The sequence below is a fragment of the Mobula birostris genome, chromosome 3 (genome assembly GCF_030028105.1).
Source record: "Mobula birostris isolate sMobBir1 chromosome 3, sMobBir1.hap1, whole genome shotgun sequence".
Lineage (NCBI taxonomy): Eukaryota > Metazoa > Chordata > Chondrichthyes > Myliobatiformes > Myliobatidae > Mobula > Mobula birostris.
This window is the reverse complement of record NC_092372.1, coordinates 188,315,160-188,340,615: the sequence shown is the minus strand read 5'-3', so window position 1 is coordinate 188,340,615 and position 25,456 is coordinate 188,315,160. Positions and strand designations below refer to the sequence as shown.

The 25,456-nt window shown below is 42.5% G+C and overlaps 1 protein-coding gene across 1 annotated transcript in view; it reads right to left on the bottom strand.

The window, feature by feature from the left end:
* The window catches only part of gpr158a (G protein-coupled receptor 158a), a 597,333-nt gene that overhangs the window by 180,922 nt on the left and 390,955 nt on the right, over window positions 1-25,456 (bottom strand). Inside the window, exon 4 of the mRNA XM_072252053.1 lies at window positions 20,787-20,995. Coding sequence (XP_072108154.1) covers window positions 20,787-20,995 — 209 coding nt within the window. The remainder of the gene's footprint in view (window positions 1-20,786; window positions 20,996-25,456) is intronic.

Below are 25,456 nucleotides of genomic sequence, written 5' to 3'. Positions count from 1 at the left end.
TAAGTATTTTGCGTTGGTCTTCACTGTGGAAGACACTTGCATTATGGTGGATAATTGAGAGTATCGGGGGCAAAGGGAGTGTTGTTGCTATTACTAAGGAGAGGGTGCTTGGGAAGCTGAAAGCTCTGAAGGTACACAAGTCATCTGGACTAAGCTCTAAAGTTAGCCTGACTTTAGAGATAGGGAAGACGTTGGAGTCCATTATTAAAATAAGGTTTTGGAGTACTTGGAGGCACATGGCAAATTAGGCCAATGACAGCATGGTTTCCTTGAAGGCTGCCTAACAAGGTAGAGCCCATGGAATTACAGGAAAGATATTAATATGGATAGAAGATTGGCTGACTGGCAGGGGGCAAAGAATGGGAATAATAGGGCCCTTATTTTGGTTGGCTGCCGGCAACTAGTGGTGCTCCACAGGGGTCAATGTTGGGACCACTGCTTTTCACGTTATATGTCAATGGTTTGGAGATGAATTGGTGGCTTTGTGGCCAAATTTGCAGATGATACGAAGATATTTGACCACAAGGCCATAAGACATAGGAGCAGAATTAGGCCACTCAGCCCATTGAGTCTGCTCCACCATTCCATCATGGCAGATTTATTATCACTCTCAACCCCATTCTCCTGCCTTTTCCCTATAACCTTTGATGCCCTGAATAATCAAGAAACTATCAAACTTCGCTTTAAATATACTCATTGTCTTCGCCTCCACAGCCGCTTGTGGCAATGAATTCTACAGATTCCCTACCCTCTGGCTAAAGAAATTCTTCCTCCTCTCGTTTCTAAATGGACATCCCTCAAGTCTGAGTCGCCCACTAGTCCTGGACTCACACACTATAGTAAACACCCTCCATACATCCAGTCTATCCAGGCCTTTCAATATTCGATGAGACCCCCCCCTCCCCACTTCATTTTTCTAAACTCCAGTGAGTACAGGTCCTGAGCCATCAAGTGCTCCTCATACACTAACCCTTTCATTCTCAGAATCATTCTCATAAACCTCCTCTGGACCCTCTGCAATGCCATTACAACTTTTCTTAGATATGGGGCCTAAAACTGCTAAAAATATTCCAAGGATGTTCAGATCAATGCCTTAAGAAGCCTCAGCATTACATCGTTCTCTTATATTCTAGTCCTCTCGAAATGAAAGCTAACATTGTGTTTGACTTTCTTACCACTAACTCAACCTGCAAGCTAACTTTTAGGGAATCCTGCATAAGGACCCACAAGTCTCTTTGCACTTCTTATTTCTGAATTTTCTCCACATTTAGAAAATATTCTGCGTCTTTATTCCTTCTACAGGATGCATGACCATACACTTCCCTACACTATATTCCATCTGCCAATTCCTTGCCCATTCTCCTGATCTGTCTGTCTTCTACAGGCTCCCTGCTTCCACAGGGAGAGGTAGTTTTGAGGGAGCTTGCAGAAGGACTCATACAGATTGGGAGAATCTGATGCTAATAACGAGAAGAGGGCATGTCTAATGTGGTGAATGCCCTTAATGATGGATGCCGTCTTCTTGAGATACCGCCTTTTGAAGATGCCATCAACGTTGTGAGGCCTGTGCTTATAATGGAGCTAAATCCACAACCTACTGCAGCCTCTGGTGATCCTGTACATTGAAGCCTTCATACCAGGAAGTGATGCAACCAGTCAGTATGCTGCTCGTGACCCATCTGTAGCAAGCCTTCTCAAATACCTAATGACGTTCAGCTGCTCACATGCTTTCTTTGTGGTGGGGTCAGCATAGATCCTTCGAGATACTAAAGCCCACAAACTTCAAGTTGCTCACCGCTTGCACTGTTGACTCCACAATGAAGACTGGTGAGTGATCTTCCGACTTCCACTTTTTAGGGGCCCATAATCAATTACTTGTTCTTACTAATGCTGATTGCAAGGTTGTCAGTGCGGCACCACTCAACTAGCTGTTTTGCCTCACTTCTGTACACCGATTCATCACCATCTGAGATTCAGCCTACAACAGTAGTGTCACGTCATTGAATTTATAGATACCATTTGAACTCTGTCTAGCCACACTGTCATAGTAATAGAGACAGTAGTGCAGTAAGCTAAACACTTGAGGTGCACCTGTAATGATTGGCAGTCAGTAGAAGATGTTATTACCAGTCCACGCTGACTGCTGTCTCCCGATTAGAAAGCCAAGGATCCACTTGAAGAGGGAGGTACAAAGGCCAGGCTTTGAAACCTGTTAGTCATTACTCAGGTAATGATAGTATTCAATACTGAGCTGTAATCAATAATCAGCAGCCTGACACAGGTATTGCAGTTGCCCAGGTGTCCAAGGGCAGGAAGAGAGCCGGCGAGATTGTGTCTGCTGCAGACCTGTTGTGGAAATAGGCAAATTGCAGTGGGTCCTGGCCCTTGCTCAGGCATGAGATTATTCTCTCAAAACACCTTACAGGCTAACCATCCTCTGAGATCTCCTCCCCACATAGGGTCTCCTGCATTCCCTGCTTTAATCAATGTCTGTTACTTGATCCTTCAGCCAGCAAGGGATTACCTGCAAATTCTTGGAATCTCACTTTAAGCATCATGACTCTTTGCTCCTTAAATTCACTCCTTAAGCCTTCCACTTCAACCAAGCTTTTGAGCATTTGCCCTAATAACTCCTTGACTAGCTCATATTTAATGTGATAAATGTTCTATTTAAGCATCGTGTAATGATTTTGCAAAATTTAAACACTCTGTGACCACTTTGTCAGGTACTGCTGTACTCAAGGTTGTTAATGCAAATATCTAATTAGCCAATTAATGTGGCACCAACTCAATGCATAAGAGCATGCAGACATGGTCAAGAGGTTCAGTTGTTTTTCAGACCAAACTTCAGAATGGTGCTTGGAGCACTTTATTAGGTACAGAATGTACCGCATCAAGGAGCCACTGAGTGTAAGTAGTGGTTGGTGCTGCTTCAATATTTGTGCTGATTTCTCCGTCATTATTCATGGTCCAATTGTTTTGATTCTTTAGTGAATATAAATGATATTTGGACTCAGTGGGCATACTTTAATGCACATTTTAATGCATGTTTCCAGAATTCAAACGAATAATTCATTACCTTAAGGGGTAGGCTTAATAGAAGGAAAGAAAACATTACTTTATGATCATACTTAACAAATTCAATGAGATCGTAAGAAATTAAATGTTATGTAAGAATACAAGAGTAATAAGGATTTGAAGGCTGTTTTTAAAATGCTTGACCAAGCGTAGCATTCCCATCTCAAAGGAAGGAATAGGTGAAATAAACTCTGTTGGGACAGGGGTGGAGTACAGGGCATGAGTTCATTTCCTTAGAAGAGCAAACTACACCAGATAACAATCATAACCTGCCAAAAGAAGAACCTAAAATTGTCATGTTTCTTCGCAGTCCCTTTACCATTCAGTGAACTATTGCCAGGTTTAACTTTCTATGCAGGAACAGAAGTAGGCCATTTGGTTTGGTGAGTGTGCTCCGCCATTTCATAACGGCTGATCAAATATTCCTTTCAGCCCCAATGTCCTGCCTTTTCCCAATATCCATTCATGTCCTGACCAATCAAGAACCTATCAACCTCTGCCTTAAATATACATAAAGGCTTGGCCTTCACAGCTGCCTGTGGCAAAGAATTCCACAAATTCACCCCTCTCCAGCTGGAGAAATTCATCCTACCGTTCTCAAAGCACACCCCTCTATTCTGAGGCTGTGTCCTCTGGTCTTAGACTCTCCCACCATTGGAAACATACTCTGAACATCCACCCTATCAAGGCCTTGCAACATTCAATTTCTTTCATTGAGGTTACCCCTCATTTTTCTGAATTCCAGTGAATAAAGGCCTGCAGCCATCAAATGCTCTTCATGTGACAAGCCATTCAAACCTGGAATCATTTTTGTGAAGCACCTTTGAACTCTTTCCAGTTTCAGCACATCCTTTCTAAGATAAGGTTCCCAAAACTGCTCACAATACCTCAAGTGAGGCCTCGCCGTATAAAGCTTCAACTTTACATCCTTGATTTTATATTCTAGTCCTCTCAAAATAAATGCTAACATTGCATTTGCCTTCCTCACCACAGACTCAACTTGCAAATTAACTTTTATGGAATCCTGCACAAGGAATCCCAAGACCCTTTGCACCTCACATTTTTGAATTTTCTCTCCATTTAGAAAATAGAAAACCCTTTCATTTCTTCTACCCAAATGTGTGACCATACACTTGCTGACACTGTATTCCATCTGCCACTTCTTTGACAATCTCCTAATCTGTCAAAGTCCTTCCATAGCCTCTCTGCTTCCTCAACATTACCTGCCCCTCCACCAAACTTTGTGTCATCCACAATCTTGGTCACAAAGCCATCAATTCCACCATCCATATCATTGACATATAATGTAAAAAGAAGTGGTCCCAATACAGACCTCCATAGAAAACCACTAGTCATCGGCAGCGAACCAGAAAAAACTCTGTTTATTTCCTCTCCTTGCCTTCTGCCAATTCACCAATACTCTGTCCATGCCACTATCTTTCCTTTAATATCACCGGCTCTTATCTTCTTAAGCAGCCTCATGTGTGGTACCTTGTCAAAGGCCTTTTGAAAAACCAAGTACACAACATCCACTCTTTTTCTTTTGTCTATCCTGCTTGTTATTTCCTCAACAAATTCCAACAGATTCGTCAGGCAAGATTTTCCCTTAAGGAAACTATGCTGACTCTGGCCTATTTGGTCAAATGCCTCCACGTGCCCGGAAACTACATCCTTAGCAATTGACTCCAACGTCTTCCCAACCACTGAGATCAGACTAACTGACCTAGTTAGTCTGGTCCCAGTTATAATTTTCTTTCACCCATGATTCAGTGATACCCACAACATCATACATGCCAATCTGTAACCATGCTACAAATTCACCTACCTTATTCAGTATACTGCATGCCTAGTTTGGCATTCATTTCTAGAGGAATAGAGTATAGGAGCAGGGATGTGATGTTGAGGCTCTATAAGGCCTCATTTGGAGTACTGTGGGCAGTTTTGGTCTCCTTATTTAAGAAAGGATGTGTTGACGTTGGAGAAGGTACAGAAAAGATTCACTAGAATGATTCTGGGAATGAGAGGGTTAACAAATGAGGAACGTTTGTCCGCTCTTGGACTGTATTCCTTGGAGTGTCGAAGAATGAGGGGAGACCTTATAGAAACATTTCGAATGTTGAAAGGCATGGACAGAGTGGATGTGGCAAAGTTGTTTCCCATGATGGGGGAGTCTAGTACGAGAGGGCATGACTTAAGGATTGAAGGGTGCCCATTCAGAACAGAAATGCGAAGAAATTTTTTTAGCCAGAGGGTGGTGAATCTATGGAATTTGTTGCCACGGGCAGCAGTGGAGGCCAAGTCATTGGGTGTATTTAAGGCAGAGATTGATAGGTATCTGAGTAGCCAGGGCATCAAAGGTTATGGTGAAAAGGTGAGGGAGTGGGACTAAATGGGAGAATGGATCAGCTCATGATAAAAAGGTGGAGCAGACTTGATGGGCCGATTGGCCAACTTCTGCTCCTTTGTCTTATGGTCTTATGGTCTATAATTGCCTTTCTTCTGCCTTTCTCCCTTCTTGAATACAATATTATAGAGGGGAACGGCCACAGGAGTACCCTGTAATGGCTGGCCATTTCACTTTCTTCTCATGACAGTCACCCAGTTACCTGTCTCCTGCAACCTAGAGTCATAGAGTCATAGACAGGTACAGCACATAAACAGGCCCTAGTCCATGCCAAGCCATTTAAACTGTGTACTCCCTTCAACCTGCACTGAGAACTTAGCCCTCTATACCCCTACCATCCTTGCACCTATTCAAACTTCTCTTAAACAATGAAATTGAGCCCGCATGCACCACTTGTGCTGGCAGCTCGTTCCACACTCTCACCACCTCTGAGTGATGAAGTTCCCCCTCATGTACCCTTTAAACTTTTCACCTTTCACCTTAATCCATAACCTCTACTTGTAGTCTCATACAACCTCAGTGGAAAATGCCTGCTTACATTTATCCGAGCTATACCTCTCTCCATTTTGTATACCTCTATCAAATCTCCCCTCAATCTTCTACTTTCCAAGGAATAAAGTCCTAATCTTTCTATATAACTCAGGTCCTCCAGTCCCAGCAAAATCCTTGTAAATTTGCTCTGTACTCTTTCAACCTTATTTACATCTTTCCTGTAGGGAGATAACCAAAACTGTACACAATACTACAAATTAGGCCTCACCAATACCTTATACAATTTCAATATAACATCCAATCTTATGTACTCAGTACTTTGATTTATGAAGGCCAATGTACCATAATCTTTTTTACAACCCTATTTACTTGTGACGCTATTTTTAATTAATTATGGACCTGTATTCCCAGATTTCTCTGTTCTACAGCACTCCTCAATGCCCTACCGTTCACTCTGTAGGAACTACCCTGGTTGGTACTACTGATGTGGAACACCTCACACTTGTCTGCATTAAATTCAATCTGCCTTTTTCTAGCTGCTCCAGATCCCACTGCAAACTCTGGTAGTCTTCCTCGCAGTCCACTATATCCCCTATCATTCCCAAGTTTGCTGATCCAGTTAACCACATTATCATCCAGATCATTGATATAGATGACAAACAAAAACAGATACAGTACTGATCCCTGCAGAACTCCAGTAGTCACAGGCCTCCAGTCAGACAGGCAACCATCTATTACTACTGTCTGGCTTCTCACACAAAGCCAATGTCTTATCCACTTTACCATCTCATCCTGAATGCCGAACTTTTTTGACCAATCTCCCTTGCAGGACCCTGTCAAATGCCTTGTTAAATTCCATGAAGCCAATATCCAATGTCTTGCCTTCATTATCCGAGGGTTGACTACCTCCCTGGAGCTCCTATCACTTATTCAGTCTCCTCTATGAGCCGAATATCCATCGAGCTGCAGCTCCAGCTTTTTAACACTTTCTCTGAGGAGCTGCATCTCATTGCACAGTGAAGATGTGGTTATCTAGAAGGCTGGAGCTCTCTCAGAATTCCCACATCTCACACAAAGAACACAACACAGACCCTGGAATCATTCTTACTGCATTAATGTGGCCTAACAAACAAGGAATGCCCGATCTTGCCTAAGCGTGGTGAGCCAAAGCAACTCTAACACTGGCCCACTCACACAATGTGCGCTCCACTTACCCCTGCCTTTGTTTTAAATTCACTCCTTCTAATGAATCTCGTTCACTGATTGGGCACAGTTCAAACTCTGAAAACTGCTGTGAAATGCTACTTTTTAAATCTTCAATTGTGGTCCTGCTTGCATTTACCCTATCTATACCTGTGTGAAGTCGCCATTTCTTCCTGTGCCCCCATTCACTGATTGGGCACAATCCTAATTCCCTTTAAGCACCCTCCAGCTAACTAGCTTGCATTTTTAAAAAAATTCCAGCTTGCCAGATTTATTAATTGTTATATTAGCTACTCCATTCTCAGGGCCAATAATACGTTCTGACTGCAAATAAATCAACCAACCTCATACTATAATACAAGGTCAACGAGTGGTAATTATATTGAACTTTTAACATACTAAAGTGCCTGAAGAAATGCTATCGAATAAAACTTGACATGGCTGTATGAGAAGAAAGGGATGGCTTTCCAGGAGCAACACAAAGGAGAATAGAAAGAGGACAAGAGGTAACGTGTGTGAAAGCTACAGAGGGGTTGACATTTTTTTAAGTGCACCCAGGAGAGCTTTTTGAAGTGGTATGAAGATGGTTCGACTGGAGAAAGGGTGATACTAGACATTACATTAGGGTATGTAACTGGGCAAGTTATTTAATGGTCAATAGGAGATAGTGACCAGAACTCTATAATCTTTAAAGTGGTTCTGTAAATGGGTATATGGGGTGTCAGGGAGGGGTAACACCTCTGGTGGGGGAACATGTCGCGTCCTTTTCAGGGCGGTTAGTCCACCTTTGGTCCCCACCTGGCACTCAGCTCTCACCTGTGGCTCCCCGTAGCTGTTTGCATGCGACAGCGGCCACACCCCGGCAACGGCTTCAACAAGCCAGCTAAGCCAGGTGAGGGTAGCCGACGGGTCTCAAACCCTCGGTGAGATAGGGAGTTGTCTATCCCAGCATGTGAAGACAGACTGCAGCGGATTGAGCGGACGAGACCTATGGAAGGTCCAACGGTCAAGAAGGCGGTCTCTGCAAGCGTCGTGGAACGTGTAGAGCAGGACAAGACACAGAAGATGTCCTGGTCATCCACTGCGCCTAGTCCCATCTCCAGCCGTCTAGACTCTGTCTTGCCACTGGACCCAGATGGGAATTGGGAAGAGAGAGTGAGGCTGACGCTGCGCAACTCTCCCTCACTTAAATCCAAATCACGCGCTAGTCTCAACAGCATCATTATGGTGTCGAGGTCCTCTTCGACATTAATGATGGACGAACAACAACAATATGTAAATAGATAAGGAAAGTCCAGAAATTAAGACCCTGAATTTCAATATCTTATTACAGGACCTTGGGCCTGTACTCACTGGAATTTAGAAGAATGCGTGGGGATCCCATTGAAACCTACCAAGTATTGAAAGGACTAGATAGGGTGGATAAGGAGAGGAGGATGTTTCCTATGGTGGGGGTATCCAGAACTAGAGGGCACAGCCTCAAAATTGAGGGGTGACCCTTTAGAAATGAGGTAAGGTGGAATGTTTTTAGCCGGACAGTAGTAAATCTGTGGAATACTGTGCCACAGACTGTGGTGGAGGCCAAGTCCGTGGGTATATTTAAAGCAGAAGTTGATGTTTTCTGAATGGTCAGGGCTTCAAAGAATCTGGTGAGAAGACAGGTGTATGGGGTTGAGTAGGATCCAAGATCAGTCATGATGGAATGGAAGTGCAGACTCAATGGGCTGAATGGCCTAATTCTGCTCCTATGTCTTGTGGCATTATGGACTTGGTAAAAATAAACTGAAAGCAGTTGCTTCAAGGTAGGTCTTAATTCATCAATGGAAACTCTTCAAGACTGAACTGATTAAAGTTATCAGAGTGAAAGTTAAGGACAATAAGCCCAAGGGACATTAAGGATTAGATAAAGGAAAAGAAAAGGAAGTACTAAGGTTACTACCTCCTATTGACCATTCAATCACTTGTCCAGTGGGAATAGACAACTGATAACATGGTTTTCATGACTACAGAAAATATAATAGGTTCATAAGCAACCAGGATGGCAAAGAAGGAGCACAATATTTTACATGTAGAGAAAATTTAAAGAACATCCCAAAGCATCTTATTAGTAGTATAGTAGTAGTAGTAGTCATACTTTATTGATCCTGGGAGAAATTGGTTTTCCTTACAGTTGCACCATAAATAATTAAATAGTAATAAAACCATAAATAATTAAATAGCAATATGTAAATTATGCCAGGAAATAAGTCCAGCACCAGCCTATTGGCTCAGGGTGTCTGACCCTCCAAGGGAGGGGTTGTAAAGTTTGATGGCCACAGGCAGGAATGACTTCCTGTGACGCTCTGTGCTGCATCTCAGTGAAATGAGTCTCTAGCTGAATATACTCCTGTGCCCACCCAGTACATTATGTAGTGGATGGGAGACATTGTCCAAGATGTCATGCAACTTGGACAGCATCCTCTTTTCAGACACCACCGTCAGAGAGTCCAGTTCCATCCCCACAATATCACTGTCCTTACGAATGAGTTAGTTGATTCTGTTGGTGTCTGCTACCCTCAGCCTGCTGCCCCAGCATACAACAGCAAACGTGATTGCACTGGCCACCACAGACTCATAGAACATACTCAGCATCGTCCAGCAGATGTTAAGGGACCTCAGTCTCCTCAGTACAGGTGCTTCTAAGTGTGGATAGAGCTGTACGTTATATTTTTTTACAATAGCTTCCCAACCATTGATGTTAGCCTCACAGACTTACAATTACCTGGTTCAACCCTACTGCCTTTCTTGACTGAGCAATCAAGAACTAGGGAAGGGTTAGAGCTCACTGAGGACAAAAATGGCAATCTGTGCATGGTTTCAGAAATTGCAGTAAGATCTGATTCATCTGCATTCACGGGAGAGATTGTTGGAGAATTCAGAGAGGGGATGGAAAACTCAGTAAACATGTTATCACTAAATTGGAGGAGTCTTTGATTATCATACTAGATATAAAGGTGAATAAATCCCATGACCTAATGAGGTATAGCCCTGTTTGCTGTGGGATGAAAGGAAAGAGAAGAGGTGGAGGACAAGCTTGCTCCCAGAGAGGTAGGGCCAGGTAAGTTTCTTTAATTAATTTAATTAACTTAGGAGCTGGTAATGGAAGCAGTAGATAGAGCAGTCCAGTGCTCTGATTGTAGAATGTGGGAAGTCAGGGACTGCACAATTGTCTCTGATGACTACACCTGCAAAAGGTGCATCCAGCTGCAGCTCCTGACAAACTGAGTTAGGGAACTGGAGCTGGAGCTGGATGAACTTCTGATCATTTGGGAGGCAGAGGCAGTAATAGATCGGAGTTTCAGGGAGACAGTCACCCCTAAAAGTCAGGAGACAGGTATCTGGGTGAGTGTCAGGAGAGGGAAGGGGAATAGACAGGAAGAGCAGAGCACCCCTGTGGCCGTTCCCATCAACAATAAGTACACTGTTTTGGATACTGTTAGTGGGGATGACCTACCAGGGACAAGTTGTAGTGGTCGCATCTCTGGCACCGAGACTGGACCCTCAGCTCAGAAGGGAAGGAGGGAAAAGAGGAGAGCAGTAGTGATAGGGGATTCCATAGTTAGGGGGAACAGATAAGAGGTTCTGTGGGAGAGATCGAGAATCCCGGATGATCTGTTGCCTCCCTGGTGCCAGGGTCCACAATATCTTGAACTGAGTTCTCAGTATTCTCAGGAGAGAGGGTGAGCAGCCAGATGTCGTGGTCCACATGGGGACCAATGACATAGATAGGAGTAGGGATGAGGTCCTGAAGAAGGAATATAGGGAGTTAGGAAAGAAATTAAAAAGCAAGACCTCAAGGGTGGTAATCTCGGAATTGCTGCCTGTGCCACAAGACAGAGAGGGTAGGAACGGGAAGTCATGGCGGATGAATGCATGGCTGAAGAATTGGTGCAGGAGGCGGGGGTTCAGATTTTAAAAAACATAGAAACCACAGAAAAACTACAGCAGAGAATCAGGCCTATTGGCCCTTCTTGGCTGTGCTGAACCATTTTCTGCCTAGTCCCACTGACCTGCACACGGACCATATCCCTCCATACACCTCTCATCCATGTATCGGTCCAATTTATTCTTAAATGTTAAAAAAGAACCCACATTTACCACCTCGTCTGGCAGCTCATTCCACACTCCCACCACTCTCTGTGTGAAGAAGCCCCTCCTAATGTTCCATTTAAACTTTTCCCCCCTCACCCTTAACCCATGTCCTCTGGTTTTTCTTCTCCCCTTGCCTCAGTGGAAAAAGCCTGCTTTCATTCACTCTATCTACACCCATCATAATTTTATATACCTCTATCAAATCTCCTCTCATTCTTCTACGCTCCAGGGAATAAAGTCCTAACCTATTCAACCTTTCTCTGTAACTGAGTTTCTCAAGTCCTGGCAACATCCTTGTAAACCTTCTCTGCATTCTTTCAACCTTATTAATATCCTTCCTGTAATTTGGTGACCAAAACTGAACACAATACTCCAGATTCAGCCTCACCAATGCCTTATACAACCTCATCATAACATTCCAACTCTTATACTCAATACTTTGATTAATAAAGGCCAATGTACCAAAAGCTCTCTTTATGACCCTATCTACTTGCGACGCCACTTTTAGGGAACTTTGTATCTGTGTTCCCAGATCCCTCTGTTCTACTGCACTCCTCAGTGCCTTACCATTTACCCTGTATGTTCTACCTTGGTTTGTCCTTCCGACATGCAATACCTCACACTTGTCTGTATTAAACTCCATTTGCCATTTTTCCAGCTGGTCCAAGTCCCTCTGCAAGATTTGAAAATCTTCCTCACTGTCCACTACACCTCCAATCTTTGTATCATCAGCAAATTTGCTGATCCAATTTACCACATTATCATCCTGATCATTGATATAGATGACAAATAACAATGGATCCAGCACTGATCCCTGTGGCACACCACTAGTCACAGGCCTCCACTCTGAGAAGCAATTCTCTACTACCACTCTTTGGCTTCTTCCATTGAGCCAATGTCTAATCCAATTTACCACCTCTCCATGTATACCTAGCGACTGAATTTTCCTAACTAACCTCCCATGCGGGACCTTGTCAAAGGCCTTACTGAAGTCCATGTAGACAACATCCACTGCCTTCCCTTCATCCACTGTCCTGGTAACCTTCTCGAAAAACTCCAATAGATTAGTCAAACATGACCTACCACACACAAAGCCATGTTGACTCTCCCTAATAAGTCCCTGTCTATCCAAATGCTTGTAGATTCTGTCTCTTAGTACTCCCTCCAATAACTTACCCACTACCGACGTCAAACTTACCGGCCTATAATTTCCCAAATTACTTTTTGATCCTTTTTTAAACAACGGAACAACATGAGCCATTTCCAGTCCTCCGGCACCTCACCCGTAGACATCGACATTTTAAATATATCTGCCAAGGCCCCTACAATTTCAACACTAGTCTCCTTCAAGGTCCGAGGGAATACCCTGTCAGGTCCTGGGGATTTATCCACTTTAATTTGCCTCAAGATAGCAAGCACCTCCTCCTTTTCAATCTGTACAGTTTCCATGATCTCACTACTTGTTTCCCTTAATTCCATAGACTTCATGCCAGTTTCCCTAGTAAATACAGACACCAAAAACCTATTTAAGATCTCCCCCGTTTCTTTTGGTTCCGCACGTAGCTAACCACTCTGATCTTCAAGAGGACCAATTTTATCCCTTACAATCCTTTTACTCTTAGTATACCTGTAAAAGCTCTTTGGATTATCCTTCACTTTGACTGCCAAGGCAACCTCATGTCTTCTTTTAGCCCTCCTGATTTCATTCTTAAGTATTTTCTTGCACTTTTTATACTCCTCAAGCATCTTATTTACTCCCTGTTTCCTATACATGTCATACAACTCTCTCTTCTTTATCAGAGTTGCAATATCCCTTGAGAACCAAGGTTCCTTATTCCTATTCACTTTGCCTTTAATCCTGACAGGAACATACAAGCTCTGCACTCTCAAAATTTCTCCTTTGAAGGCTTCCCACTTACAGATCACATCCTTGACAAAGAACAACCTGTCCCAATCCACGCTTTTTAGATCCTTTCTCATTTCTTCAAATTTGGCCTTCTTCCATTTCAGAACCTCAACCCTAAGACCAGATCTATCCTTATTCATGATCAAGTTGAAACTAATGGTGTTATGATCACTGGAACCAAAGTGCTCCCCTACACACACTTCCGTCACTTGTCCTAACTCGTTTCCTAACAGGAGATCCAATATTGCAACCCCTGTAGTTGGTACCTCTATATATTGATTTAGAAAACTTTCCTGAACACATTTTACAAACTCTAAACCATCTAGACCCCTAACAGTATGGGAGTCCCAATCAATATGTGGGAAATTAAAATCCCCTACCACCACAACTTTATGTTTCCTGCAGTTGCCTGCTATCTCTCTGCAGATTTGCTCCTCCAATTCTCGCTGACTATTGGGTGGTCTATAATACAACCCCACTAATGTGGCCATACCTTTCCTGTTTCTCAGCTCCACCCATAAGGACTCAGTAGACAAGCTCTCTAATCTGTCCTGTCTGAGCACTGCTGTAACATTTTCCCTGACAAGCAATGCTACCCCACCACCTTTCATTCCTCTGCCTCGATCACATCTGAAACATCGGAACCCTGGAATATTAGGCTGCCAGTACTGCCCCTCCTGTAGCCAAGTTTCACTAATTACTATAACGTCATAATTCCACGTGTCAATCCACGCCTTCAACTCGTCTGCCTTCCCTGCAATACTCCTAGCATTGAAATATATACACCTCAGAAGATTTTTACCACCACTCACAACCTTTCTATTTGTGGATTTGCTTGAACTTTTAACATCATTTATTTTCACCCCAGCCACACTGTCAGCTCTGGCACCCTGGTTTCTATCCCCCTGCAAATCTAGTTTAAAGCCTCCCCAATAGCACTAACAAACCTCCCTGAAAGGATAAGTGTAACCTGTCTCTCTTGTACAGGTCCCACCTGCCACAGAAGAGGTCCCAATGATTCTGAAATCTGAAACCCTGCCCCCTACGCCAGTTCCTCAGCCTCTTGTTCATCCTCCAGAGCATCCTATTCTTATTCTCACTGGCACGTAGCACAGGTAGCAATCCTTTGATTACCACCCTCGAGGTCCTGCTTTTCAACCTCCTACCAAGCTCTGAATTTCTGGATCATTGGGATCTCTTCTGGGGAAGGTCTGACTGGTTCAAAAAGGACAGGCTGCACCTGAACTGGAAAGAGACCAAAACCCTGGCAGGTTTGCTAAAGCTGTAGGGGAGGGTTTAAAATAGTTTGGCCGGGGGCTGGAAATCAGAATGTGAGTGCAGAGATTAGGGTGGAAGGACAAGGGCATGATGCTATGTGTTCTGAATTGGTGAGGAAGGACAGGCAGGGGACAAAACATAAATGTAGTCAGTTAGAGGGGTTGAAATGTGTCTATTTCAACACTAGGAGTATTAGGAATAAAGAGGATGAATTTAAGCATGGATCAGTACACGGAACTACGATGTTGTAGCCATTACTGAAACTTGGCTGGAGGAAGGGCAGGATTGGCTGATGCAGGTCCGGGGTTTAGGTGTTTTAAAAGGAATAGAACGGGAGGTAGAAAAGGTGGGGGGAGTAGCATTACTGGTTAGGGATAGTATCACAGCTATAGAAAGGGAGGACGCTGCAGAGGGTCAGTGTGGGTAGAAGTCAGAAATAAGAAGGGATCAATCACTGTGCTGAGAGTAGTCTATAGGCCCCCAAATAGCCCTCAGGACACCAAGGAGCAGATAAGCAGGCAGATTTTAGAATGGTGCAGGAAATACAGGGTTGTAGTTATGGGTAATTTCAACTTCCCTCATATTGACTGGCACCTCCTGACTGCAAGGGGGATAGCTGGGGCTGAATTTGTCAGGTGTGTCCAAGAAGGATTCCTGACACAATATGTGGACTGGCCAATGAGAGGAGAGTCCATACTGGATCTAGTTCTGGGTAATTTACCTGTTCTGGTGGCAGACCTCATGGTGGGGGAGCATTTTGATGAGAGTGACCACAACTCCCTTAGTTTCAGCATAGGTATGGAAAAGGATAAAAACAGACAAAATGGGAAAGTGCTTAACTGGGGAAGGGCTAACTATGAAGGGATGAGGCAGGAACTAATGAGAGTAAATTGGAAACAGATGTTCCAGGGTGAAAGCGGAGAAGTAATGTTGAGGAAGTGTAGGGGCCACTTGTGCTGGGTTCAGGATAGGTTTGTCCCACTCAGACAAGGAAAAAATGGTAGGAAAAGGGAACCGTGGCTGACAAAACACATGAGGCAACTCGTCAAGAGGAAGAAGGAAGCATATGTTAGATATAAGAAGCAGGAAGTAGGAGGGGCTCATGAGAAATATAGGGTAGCCAAGGAAGGAGCTTAAGAAAGGACTTAGGAGAGCTCAAAGGGGACATGAGAAGGCCTTGGCATGTAGGATTAAGGAGAACCCCTTCTTGGAGCAGGGAATGCTGAGGGAGATCCTCAGAAAATTATACAAAATTATGGGGATATAGGTAAGGTAGATAATAGGAAACTTTTGCTCATGGCAGAGGCATCTAAAACTAGAGAGCACAGGGTAAGGAGTAAAATATCAAGCGGATCTCAGAATGATCATTTTCATGCAGAGGGTGGTTGACATCTGGATTTCACTGCCTGAGGCAGGTATTCTTACAACTTTTAAGAAACATGATCACAAGTTGCTAAGGCATTGAAAATTATGGATTGGGGTAGGTAATTTTGAGGAAGTAGGGAGGCTACAGAAGAAAGGCAGGTTAAGAGAATGGGTAAAGAAATGGCAGATCGAATATGGTGTTGGGAAGTGAATGGGCTGACTCTTTTCTAAATGGAGAGAAAATACAAAAAAAACTGAGGTACAAAGAAACTTGGGAGTCCTTGTGCAGGACTTTCTAAAGGTTAATTTGCAGGTTGAGCCTGTGGTGAGGAAGGCAAATGTGATGTTAGCATTCATTTCAAGAGGACTAGAATATAAAAGCAAAGATGTAATGTTGAGACTTTGTAAAGTACTGGTGAAGCTCCACTTGAAATATTGTGAGTAGTTTTAGGCCCCTTAATTTGGAAAGGACTTCGCAAAAATGATTTCAGGACTGAATGGTCTGTCATATGAAGACTGTTTCATGCCTCTGGGCCTGTGTTCACCGGAATTCAGAAGAATGAGGGGTGACCTCATTGAAACCCATCGAATGGTGAAAGGCCTTGATAGATTGGATGTGGAGAGGATGTTTCCTGTGATGGGACAGACTAAGACCAAAGTGCACAGCCTCGGAATAGAGGGGCGTTCTTTTAGAATGGAGATGAGGAGGCATTTCTTTCGCCAGAGAGTGGTGAATCTGTGGAATTCTTTGCCACAGCTGTGGAGGCCAAGATATTATGTAACTTTAAGGCAGAGGCTGATATATTCTCAATTGGTCATTACATGAAGGGATATAGGGAGAAGGCAGGACATTGAGGGTGAGAGGAAAATTGGCTCAGCCATGATGAAATGGTGAAGCAGACTTGATGGGCCAAATGGCCTCATTATGCTCCTACATCTTATGGTCTCATGCTCTTATATGTGCTTAAGACTTTTGCATAGTACTGTATTTGTCAATGTGGAGCAGGGGCAGAGTTTGTAAATCTGGCGGGAGCAAATGATGTTAGGTATGATGAGGGTGGAGCGCCACGGGAGGAATGTGGGACAGGTGGCAGAGAAGGAACGCCAGGGCGGTGGGGTTGGTGGCATGTAGACGTACCCAGCCCTGTGACACAAGACAAGGTCATTTGATTCCAAACAACTGGTTTATTGATCATTACAGAATGTATCTCTGGTGCTTTCCACTCCCTCCCCTTTCCCTTCCTCTTTTCTCAACATAATTCCCCTCTCCCTGCCTCCTTTCACCCTCAGTCCACAATAGAGACTCAGAATAAGGTTTATCATCACTCACATATGTCATGATATTTTTTTTTAGAGCAGTACAGTGCAATACATAAAATTTCTACAGTTTTGTGCAAAATTCCTAGGCACTATATTTATTTATTTATTTATTTATTTATTTATTTATTTGTCTAAGACTTTTGCACACCTGCTTGTTAATCTAAACAGCGAATCACGTGGCAGTAACTCACTGCATTAAAACATGATCAAGAGGTTCAATTATTGTTCAGTTCAAACATCAGAGTAGGTAAGAAATCTGATCTAGGTGACTTTGTTTGTGGAATAATTGTTGGTGCCAGATGGGGTGGTTTGAGTTTCTCTGAATCTGCTGATCACTTGGGATTTTCAAGCACAACAGTCTCTAGAGCTTAGACGGAATGGTGTGAAAACCACGAAAATATCCAGTGAGTGGAAATTCTGTGAGCAAAACTGTCTTCTTAATGACAGTAGTCAGAAGAGAATGTCCAGACTGGTTCAAGCTGACAGGAAGGCACCAGTAACACAAGTAACACACATCAAAGTTGCTGGTGAACGCAGCATCTGTAGGAAGAGGTGCAGTCGACGTTTCAGGCCGAGACCCTTCGTCAGGACAAAGGGTCTCGGCCTGAAACGTTGACTGCACTTCTTCCTACAGATGCTGTTTGGCCTGCTGCGTTCACCAGCAACTTTGATGTGTGTTGCTTGAATTTCCAGCATCTGCAGAATTCCTGTTGTTTGCATTTAAAGTAACACAAATAACCATGTTTCAACAGTGATGTACAGAAGAGCTTCTCTGAGCACACAACGTGTCAAAACCTGACGTGGATGGGCTACAGCAACAGAAAACCACACTGGGTTCCCCCCCTGCACCTAATGAAATGGCCAGTAAGTTTAAATAGATACATGAACTCTTCTGACTCACTGTTTAGAGAGGAATTTCCAAGGCTAGGCAGAATGACTGAAATCAGGAATAATCAAGAAACCAGAATAGGAAGAGCAGAGACGGTTGTAATGCTTATGTAATGCTCTGTAAAGTTTCACTGCTAATATAATGGTTCTCTGTAAGGTTTCACTGCTAATGTAATGGTTTCTCTGCAGCAGAAGTGTTTGGGTTATGACTAGAGATAATGGGGGCTTTGGAGTGTGCATTGAGGGGAGTGTGCCCTCCTTGTGTGTCTGAGAGGAGGTGTTTGTGGTCTTTTTGTCGGCGAGAGATGAGGAGAGATGACGCGAGATGAGTGATCTGGTAGACCATGGGATGGAGTGGCCTTGGAGTGAGGGTCCGGGAGTTGACGACGCTCAGAGAAAGTCGATGGGGAACTAATGGATGGAAAACCATGAGCTCCAACGTGTACAATAGACTGTTTCAGTAAAATGGGCCTCTTTTCTTTTTGTTTCTTTACTAACCCTATAGTCAAATTAAGAATTATAAAGCTCAGTTGTTTAATTGCATATGGTGTACTGACTGATATTTCGTGCTGCTGAGTTGTAACAGGGGAACACATCACATAGCATCCACACAAACAAGATTTCATAAGTTTGGTGGAGACTGTCTTCCCCTAGACTAACACTACCAGCCAAATATGAGGATTACACTTATTTAAATGTATCTGTATATGGAATATTGCCAAAGAAGATTTTTCAACCCACAAATGAGAATTTTAATAGGATTAAGAAAATCACATCATGATGATTCTTGACAAGGAAAGGAATGCACAAAAAATAAACTATGCAACAACATGACTGTTAAAAAATATAAAACCAAACTACACAACATTCAATCAAATATTATATTCCCATCTCAAAGGCAAGAAGTGGTCAACAGGTCAACTGTTCAGCATGCCATGCTTGTGATCTTAGCAAGAAATCCCAGACACTTTGGGTTATTGTCAAGATAACCAGCAGAGTATCAGGTGAACACACACAAAATGCTGGAGAAACTCAGCAGGCCAGGCAGCATCTACGGAAAAGAATACAGTCGAAGTTTCAGGCTGTGCAGTTGGGCAGGACTTCCAAAGGGTCTCGGCCTGAAACATCGACTGTACTCTTTTCCATAGATGCTGCCTGGCCTGCTGAGTCCCCCAGGCATTTTGTGTGTGTTGCTTGGATTTCCAACATCTGCAGATTTTTGCTTGTTTGTGAGTATCAGGTGTGATCAACATCATACTTGTAGTCCTATACAAGAAAAATTCTGCTGTTGCTGGAAATCCGAAGCAATACACACAAAATGATAAAGGAACTCAGCAGGTCCTATGTTTCAACTTCAAAAGATCAGCTCTGCATTTTTTTTTTAGGTATGTCCCTTGCATACCTTTTCAGACTTCTCTCTGAATTCTGGCTTGATATTGATGGTGAAGTGGGGCATATTCCAGGGCACGAGGTTTCTGATTGTGAGGGTGGACAGATCCACTGCCGTGCTAATACTTCCTGCTCTGTTCTGAAGCTTCCCCAATTTGCCATGGTGGTCACACCGCAGCTGATAAGCAAAGGGTTCATTAAATCTCAGGCATGTAGCAACAGAAACGCTGAGGCAGAGAGTGAGAGAACATGGTGCATTAGATGTTTTGACTTTCCAAGTGGGCCTGCAACTGGAAGTATAATCCTAAAATGGATCCAGTCTCAACGATCATAGTAGCAATGGTGAAATCATGATGATTTAACTTAAATGGATCCAGGGTCACTTATTTGTCATAAGACCTAACTCTATTAATGGCAGTGGTTGAAACTCCCACTCTGCCTGGTTTCTGCCAAACACAATATTATAATGGAAGCTGAAATTCCCTCCACTTTTTTTGCTTATCTTTTTCATTCAGTCATTCTTTCCGAGAGAACTCCACAGTTCAGGGTAACTCACTGATTTGTATTATCATATGCATCTCTAGCTTAAGGATGCGTTGCTGTAGGCAGTGGAAGGTGGATCCTCCATCTCTTCTTAAAGTGCTCAGTTAATTCAGGGGCCACTGCCTCTGCATCCTGCACTTTATTCATACCTGATTAATTGCACATTTAACTGTCCAACAATTGTTTGATGCTGTCAGGAAAGGTTTTACACTCAAATTCAGTATTACCCACACACAACCTTTCCGTGACCTTGGTGAGGCACGGCTGACAGCTGGAAGACCAGGAGCAGAACTAAAATATCAGTGGACTCTGTAATTTGTAGATTTTTTCTCAGTTTACCTCTTTTTATATGCATTTATATGAGCAAATAACAAGCTCCAGAGAGATCTATTTTTACACATTTGCTAATTATGACCCTTGATTCACCCTGCACGGAACCCATGTGGCTGGCATCCATTCTATCAATCTGCCATGTGGACTCAGCTGAAAAAGATCACTAATGCAATTTTCTAGTTTACTGCTCATTAAAACAATCCACTAGCACTGCACTAGGAAGCTGTTCCTCTGCTAAATAAAAGATTGTTACTAAATATATTCCTGACAATAACAAATGGATGGGGTTGTCTCCCAGAGAGAAAAATATACCTGATACTTCCTACAAGTTGAGCAGCAAGAGCTGAGTAAACATCCTTCCCTCAGCAAACATTGTTACATAACAATCCAGCACAGGAATTCAAAGTAAAGCATGAAGCTGCAGCACAAACACATAATCGAGGAGTCTACATTTACCTTACACCTGCGGAAGTGGTAGACTACCAGCATAGCAATGAAATCCAGTAACATGCAGAAAGCTTGGAATGCGATGATGGCAATGCGCAAGTGCTTGTCTTCCTCCGCATGGCAGGGACTGTCATCCTGACATGAGCTGCACCCGTTCCTACAAGGAAGGCACTCGTACACACTTCCATGCTGGCCAATGGAGTTCTCTTTAAACTTGCCTGGAAAATACAATGCAAACTTTTAGGCCTTAAAGAGAAGTTGATGTTCTGAGAAAGTTCCAAGGCATAAATTAGAACCATATCTAATTTGATGTATTTTTAATTTATTCAGAATGTTCCTAGTAGAGTCCTGAATGAACAGTATGATAAAGTAGCCCTTGTATGTTTGCTTGGCGCTAAACCATATGATATTGTGGGTACCGTACCCTCAGCACGGAAGGGTTACCCTTTATACTGGGTTATCAGCTGCCTACAAGATGGTCAGACAGATACAGAAGAATTGAATTTCTAGGTCAGAATGTGTTGTAAGAGTCAAGCAGTCCCTACATGAGAAAGTAATACAGAAACAATTGTTTGTAAAATAAGAAATGATTAAAAAAAAGCAATTTGTTTGAAGCCAGTTCATTTTTTTTCTCAATAATCTGACATGGCAATGTAAAACTTTGTGATTCATGATAGGGCCACTACACAGCTGATAGATTACAAAAACCAGCAAGTATAAAATGGAAGACTTAGTGGGCAGAATTGACTTGAGTGAGAGCTTTGGAGAGGCCTTCCGGCCACTGGGAGTCTTATCTTGTCCCAGTCATACAGTACACATATGTCTATTGAACTGCAGAATTGTAAGATGAGGTGGAATCAGATGTTAGCATGTCTCCATCCCCACTCCACTGCAGGACTCACCATTGCGCCCAGCAATAAAATAGTGACATGTTGAGGAAGGGGACTTGATGCACATTGCATCAGTGTTTATTTCATGCCAAGGCTGCAACCCCTTTGACAAAAATACTTATTTGAACTGTTTTGGTTTAACTCTTTATTTGTAATTTAAAGTGTTTTGATTAAATTCATTAGTTTTATTTTCATTGTTTCAATAAGGCTTTTTTTCTATAACCTTTTAAAATCTATTTAAATGATTTTAAAATATTCCCAACAGAGAATGTTAAGTAGGTTTGTAGAGTCATAGTTTTATAGTTGACAATGGTTAGGAGTAAATGGCTGCCAGAGTGTTCCAGGATCAGTAGTTGCAAAGCTTAGGACAAGGTCTAATTTGATTAAAGAACTTGCATAGAAATGCATGCACAATGTTTAATTTGATACAGTATTAGATGCCAACCGTTCAGAGCCACAGTTAAGTACTGTTTCATTCATTCTCACCCTGATACTTTGAAAAAACATGGTCATAGTATGGCAATCAACTTCCCATGATGCAACATCATCTCCCTTTGCTAGTTCATTTATGCTGTACACAGAATTCTCCTATTCAGAAACTAAGCTGCACATATTATTTATTTTCGTCATATGTTTGTAGTCCTTCGAATGTCAAAGAACAAAGGAATGCTAGAAAATGTTATCAGCTTCAATAAATTATTTAGTACTGTGCACAGGATTATAAAGTGGATGATTTTGTCATTCTAAGGTTTGTAATGCATTGGTTTCTAGTGAGCTTCACTAAACAAACTAATTACCATCCAGCTGCACCAATCAACACAATGCTTTTGAAATCGATCAGAGATTGACACAATGGGATACCTTGCTATTTATTTTTTGACAGATCAGATGCCCTTCAGAGTGTGATGAACATATGAAATACCAGTTTTATTCTGTGCATCCAAATTGCATTTGGATAGGCAAAGAGCGGAAGAAATTATAGGGAAGTAAACATCAGCCCTGTTATAAAGATATCCCTGGGATCTTACTTTGCCACTTACAACCTGGGTCAGTTCTTAAGTTTCCAGGAATTGACTGTCTCCAAAATTCTCCAACTGATACTCTCAGCACTGAAACACTAAATGATTTGAATTATAAATTCTGGTTAAATGTCAAAGCAGCCTTATAGAACAGGATGGAATTTAATTGGGGAAAAAATCTCAAAAATAAACATAAAATAAATGCAACATCAGTGTAGATTGTGAACAGAAAGTTTGGATAAATTTGCTTTACCTTTCACCCAGAATTGATAACTAGCATAACTTGTGTAAGATTAAGGACTAAATTACATCAATAACTTTTCTGTTCACAATCTACACACAGTAAGTATTGCACTAGTAATAATACACAAATGCAGTGCCAGGTACAAATGAATAATGTTACTAGATTGGCATTGTATTCTTCTAATCAAAAGAAGATTCCTGGCATCATAAGGTCATGCAATCATCACAAAAACAAGGAGTAAGGTATGCTGAGTTTCATGGCTCATGTGGTCCTCCTCTCTCGCACTGAGCACTTGCCAAATGGATACTCCAATGCTCAGGATGCCTGGAAACTCTCAGTACTTTGGCACTTGGTGTAACATGCTGCCATTTCTGCTTCATTGAACATCCTGTACCTTGTTGTGTAAGAGGCCACTCACAGCACAGATTCCATCAGGAGACTCAATTGCTTGGAGGGAAGCCATTCACACAGAAGATCACCCCTCCCTCACCCTTATGGCAGCCCTTTGCATGCTGGTCAATGGTTGTGGTTGACAGAAGTGCTTCCCAAATGAACGGCACAGCAAAAGCATGGCAGTCCAAAAAGTCGGGGCTTTCAGCAGAGCTTTAGGTTGCAGGGACAGTTGCTTCTTGAGTTTAGCGCCAGATTTAAAAAGCAAGCAGGGTCTGTTTGGATTTTCAGCAGAGCGCAAGATCATTTGGGTTATTAGGCACTTGGCAAAAGCGAATAAAAAGAAATTAGGTTTTAGTGGAGCATCCATTGCTGGAGTGGGATAGAGTTAGAGAGGGGAACGGAGGCTTAGGTTCAGGAGGTTTCAGCAAAGACAGACAGAGGCTAGTTAGAGGTTTTCATCAAATTTCTCTCCCTCTTTATTAGTGCCCAGCTCCTTATGCAAGTCGTGGGAGGTCTGGGAGAGCTCCATAGACTTCCATCTGTGGCATCTTCCTGAAACTTCACATCCAGATTAAGGAATATTTTAAAGTCAACAAGAAAAAGCATTTTAGAGCATATACATTCTCAGATGGAAGAACGTATTTTAAAGTTAACAATATACTTTTCCTGTGTTTATATTAAATCAATAATGTTAAAGGTAGGTTGAGGAAATGAAAACTAATGGTCAAAGGTGTTAGCTAAGTTTTCATATTAAGACTTTCTTCAGGTGGGGCCTTATCCAATTCGTTGTGTCCACATTCCTCCATGTACATTTTACAGAAGGAAGTTTCCGGTCTCATGCATGGTGGATGTTCAGCAGATTTACTTCAGCGGTTCTACAGTAGGGACATGACTGCAATATCTAAATTACTGAGGAAGCTTAAAGGAGCAGAAGTCCCTACTTTATCCTTTCACAAGCATTAGGAATGAGACTCCCCTGACCACATTCATCAAGAGTAAGTTCTTCCAATTTCAGCTAAAGAGTCTCAGTCTCTCTCTCTCACTCCATTCTCTCTCTCTCTCTCTCACACACACACACACACACACACACACACACACACGCACACGCGCACACACAGTGGCAGTTGTAAGATACCAGTTTTAATGTGAAAATATCATAATTCTGAAAAATGTCCCACGTGATTAAACTCAATTCAATAGTTGTGATGGAGTACATTTTAATGCAACTCGCTAATAGATACAGTAAGTACACAGTTCAAGGAAATTGAACTCAATAAAGGGTAAATTTTGGGGAATAACTTTAAAAATGTCTCAACTGACTGTTGTTGAAGCAAGCTAAACCAATACAATTGTGACTGGCAATTCCTGTCTGTCAGTACTTATGAAACCTTAGAGTAAAATTCAGAATGGTTTAACTCTGTGGATAGTCAAAACTGCAGGAAATCAGACATCCTTCTCCCTCTCCCTCCCCCCCACCCCCAATTTTGTTCCTTTTCTCTTACTTCACCTAGCCCCATATCCTCGTCACTTATTGCCACCCCCCCTTCCTCTGGTTCAATCCACCAATACACTTCACATATCAGATTGCCTCCCCCATATGGATCCATCTACTCTTCATCTCTCCCTTAATCGTCCTATTATCACTGTCACTGCATATGCGATTTTAGCACTGCAGTCTTTTGACTCCTCCCATTTGTTTCCACCTTCCTTTTGCACATCTAGCTCCATCTGCCTTCATATCTCAATTATTTTAGCCCAAATCATCATTTGTTTATTCCTTATCATTGTGCTGCCTGACTTGCTGAGTTCATTCAACATTTTGTATGTGTAACTTTGGATTCCCAGCATTTGCAGAAACTCTTGTTTTTTACGCCTTTTTATTTTCCTTCTCTGCTTCCACCTACCACCCACCAGCCTCTTTCTCCCAGCTCCATGCTTCTCCTTCTCCTAATGGCTTCCCTTCATCACCCAGCACATCTCCTTGGGCCAGGTATCACCTACCGGCCCCTGTTTTAACCTTATTTTTCACCTTTTTATACTGGCCACCTCCCCTCTCCATTCTGGCTTGTTGCAGGAATTTCAATCTGAAACATAATTATTCCCCTTCCGCCACAGTCAAAGATTGACATACCA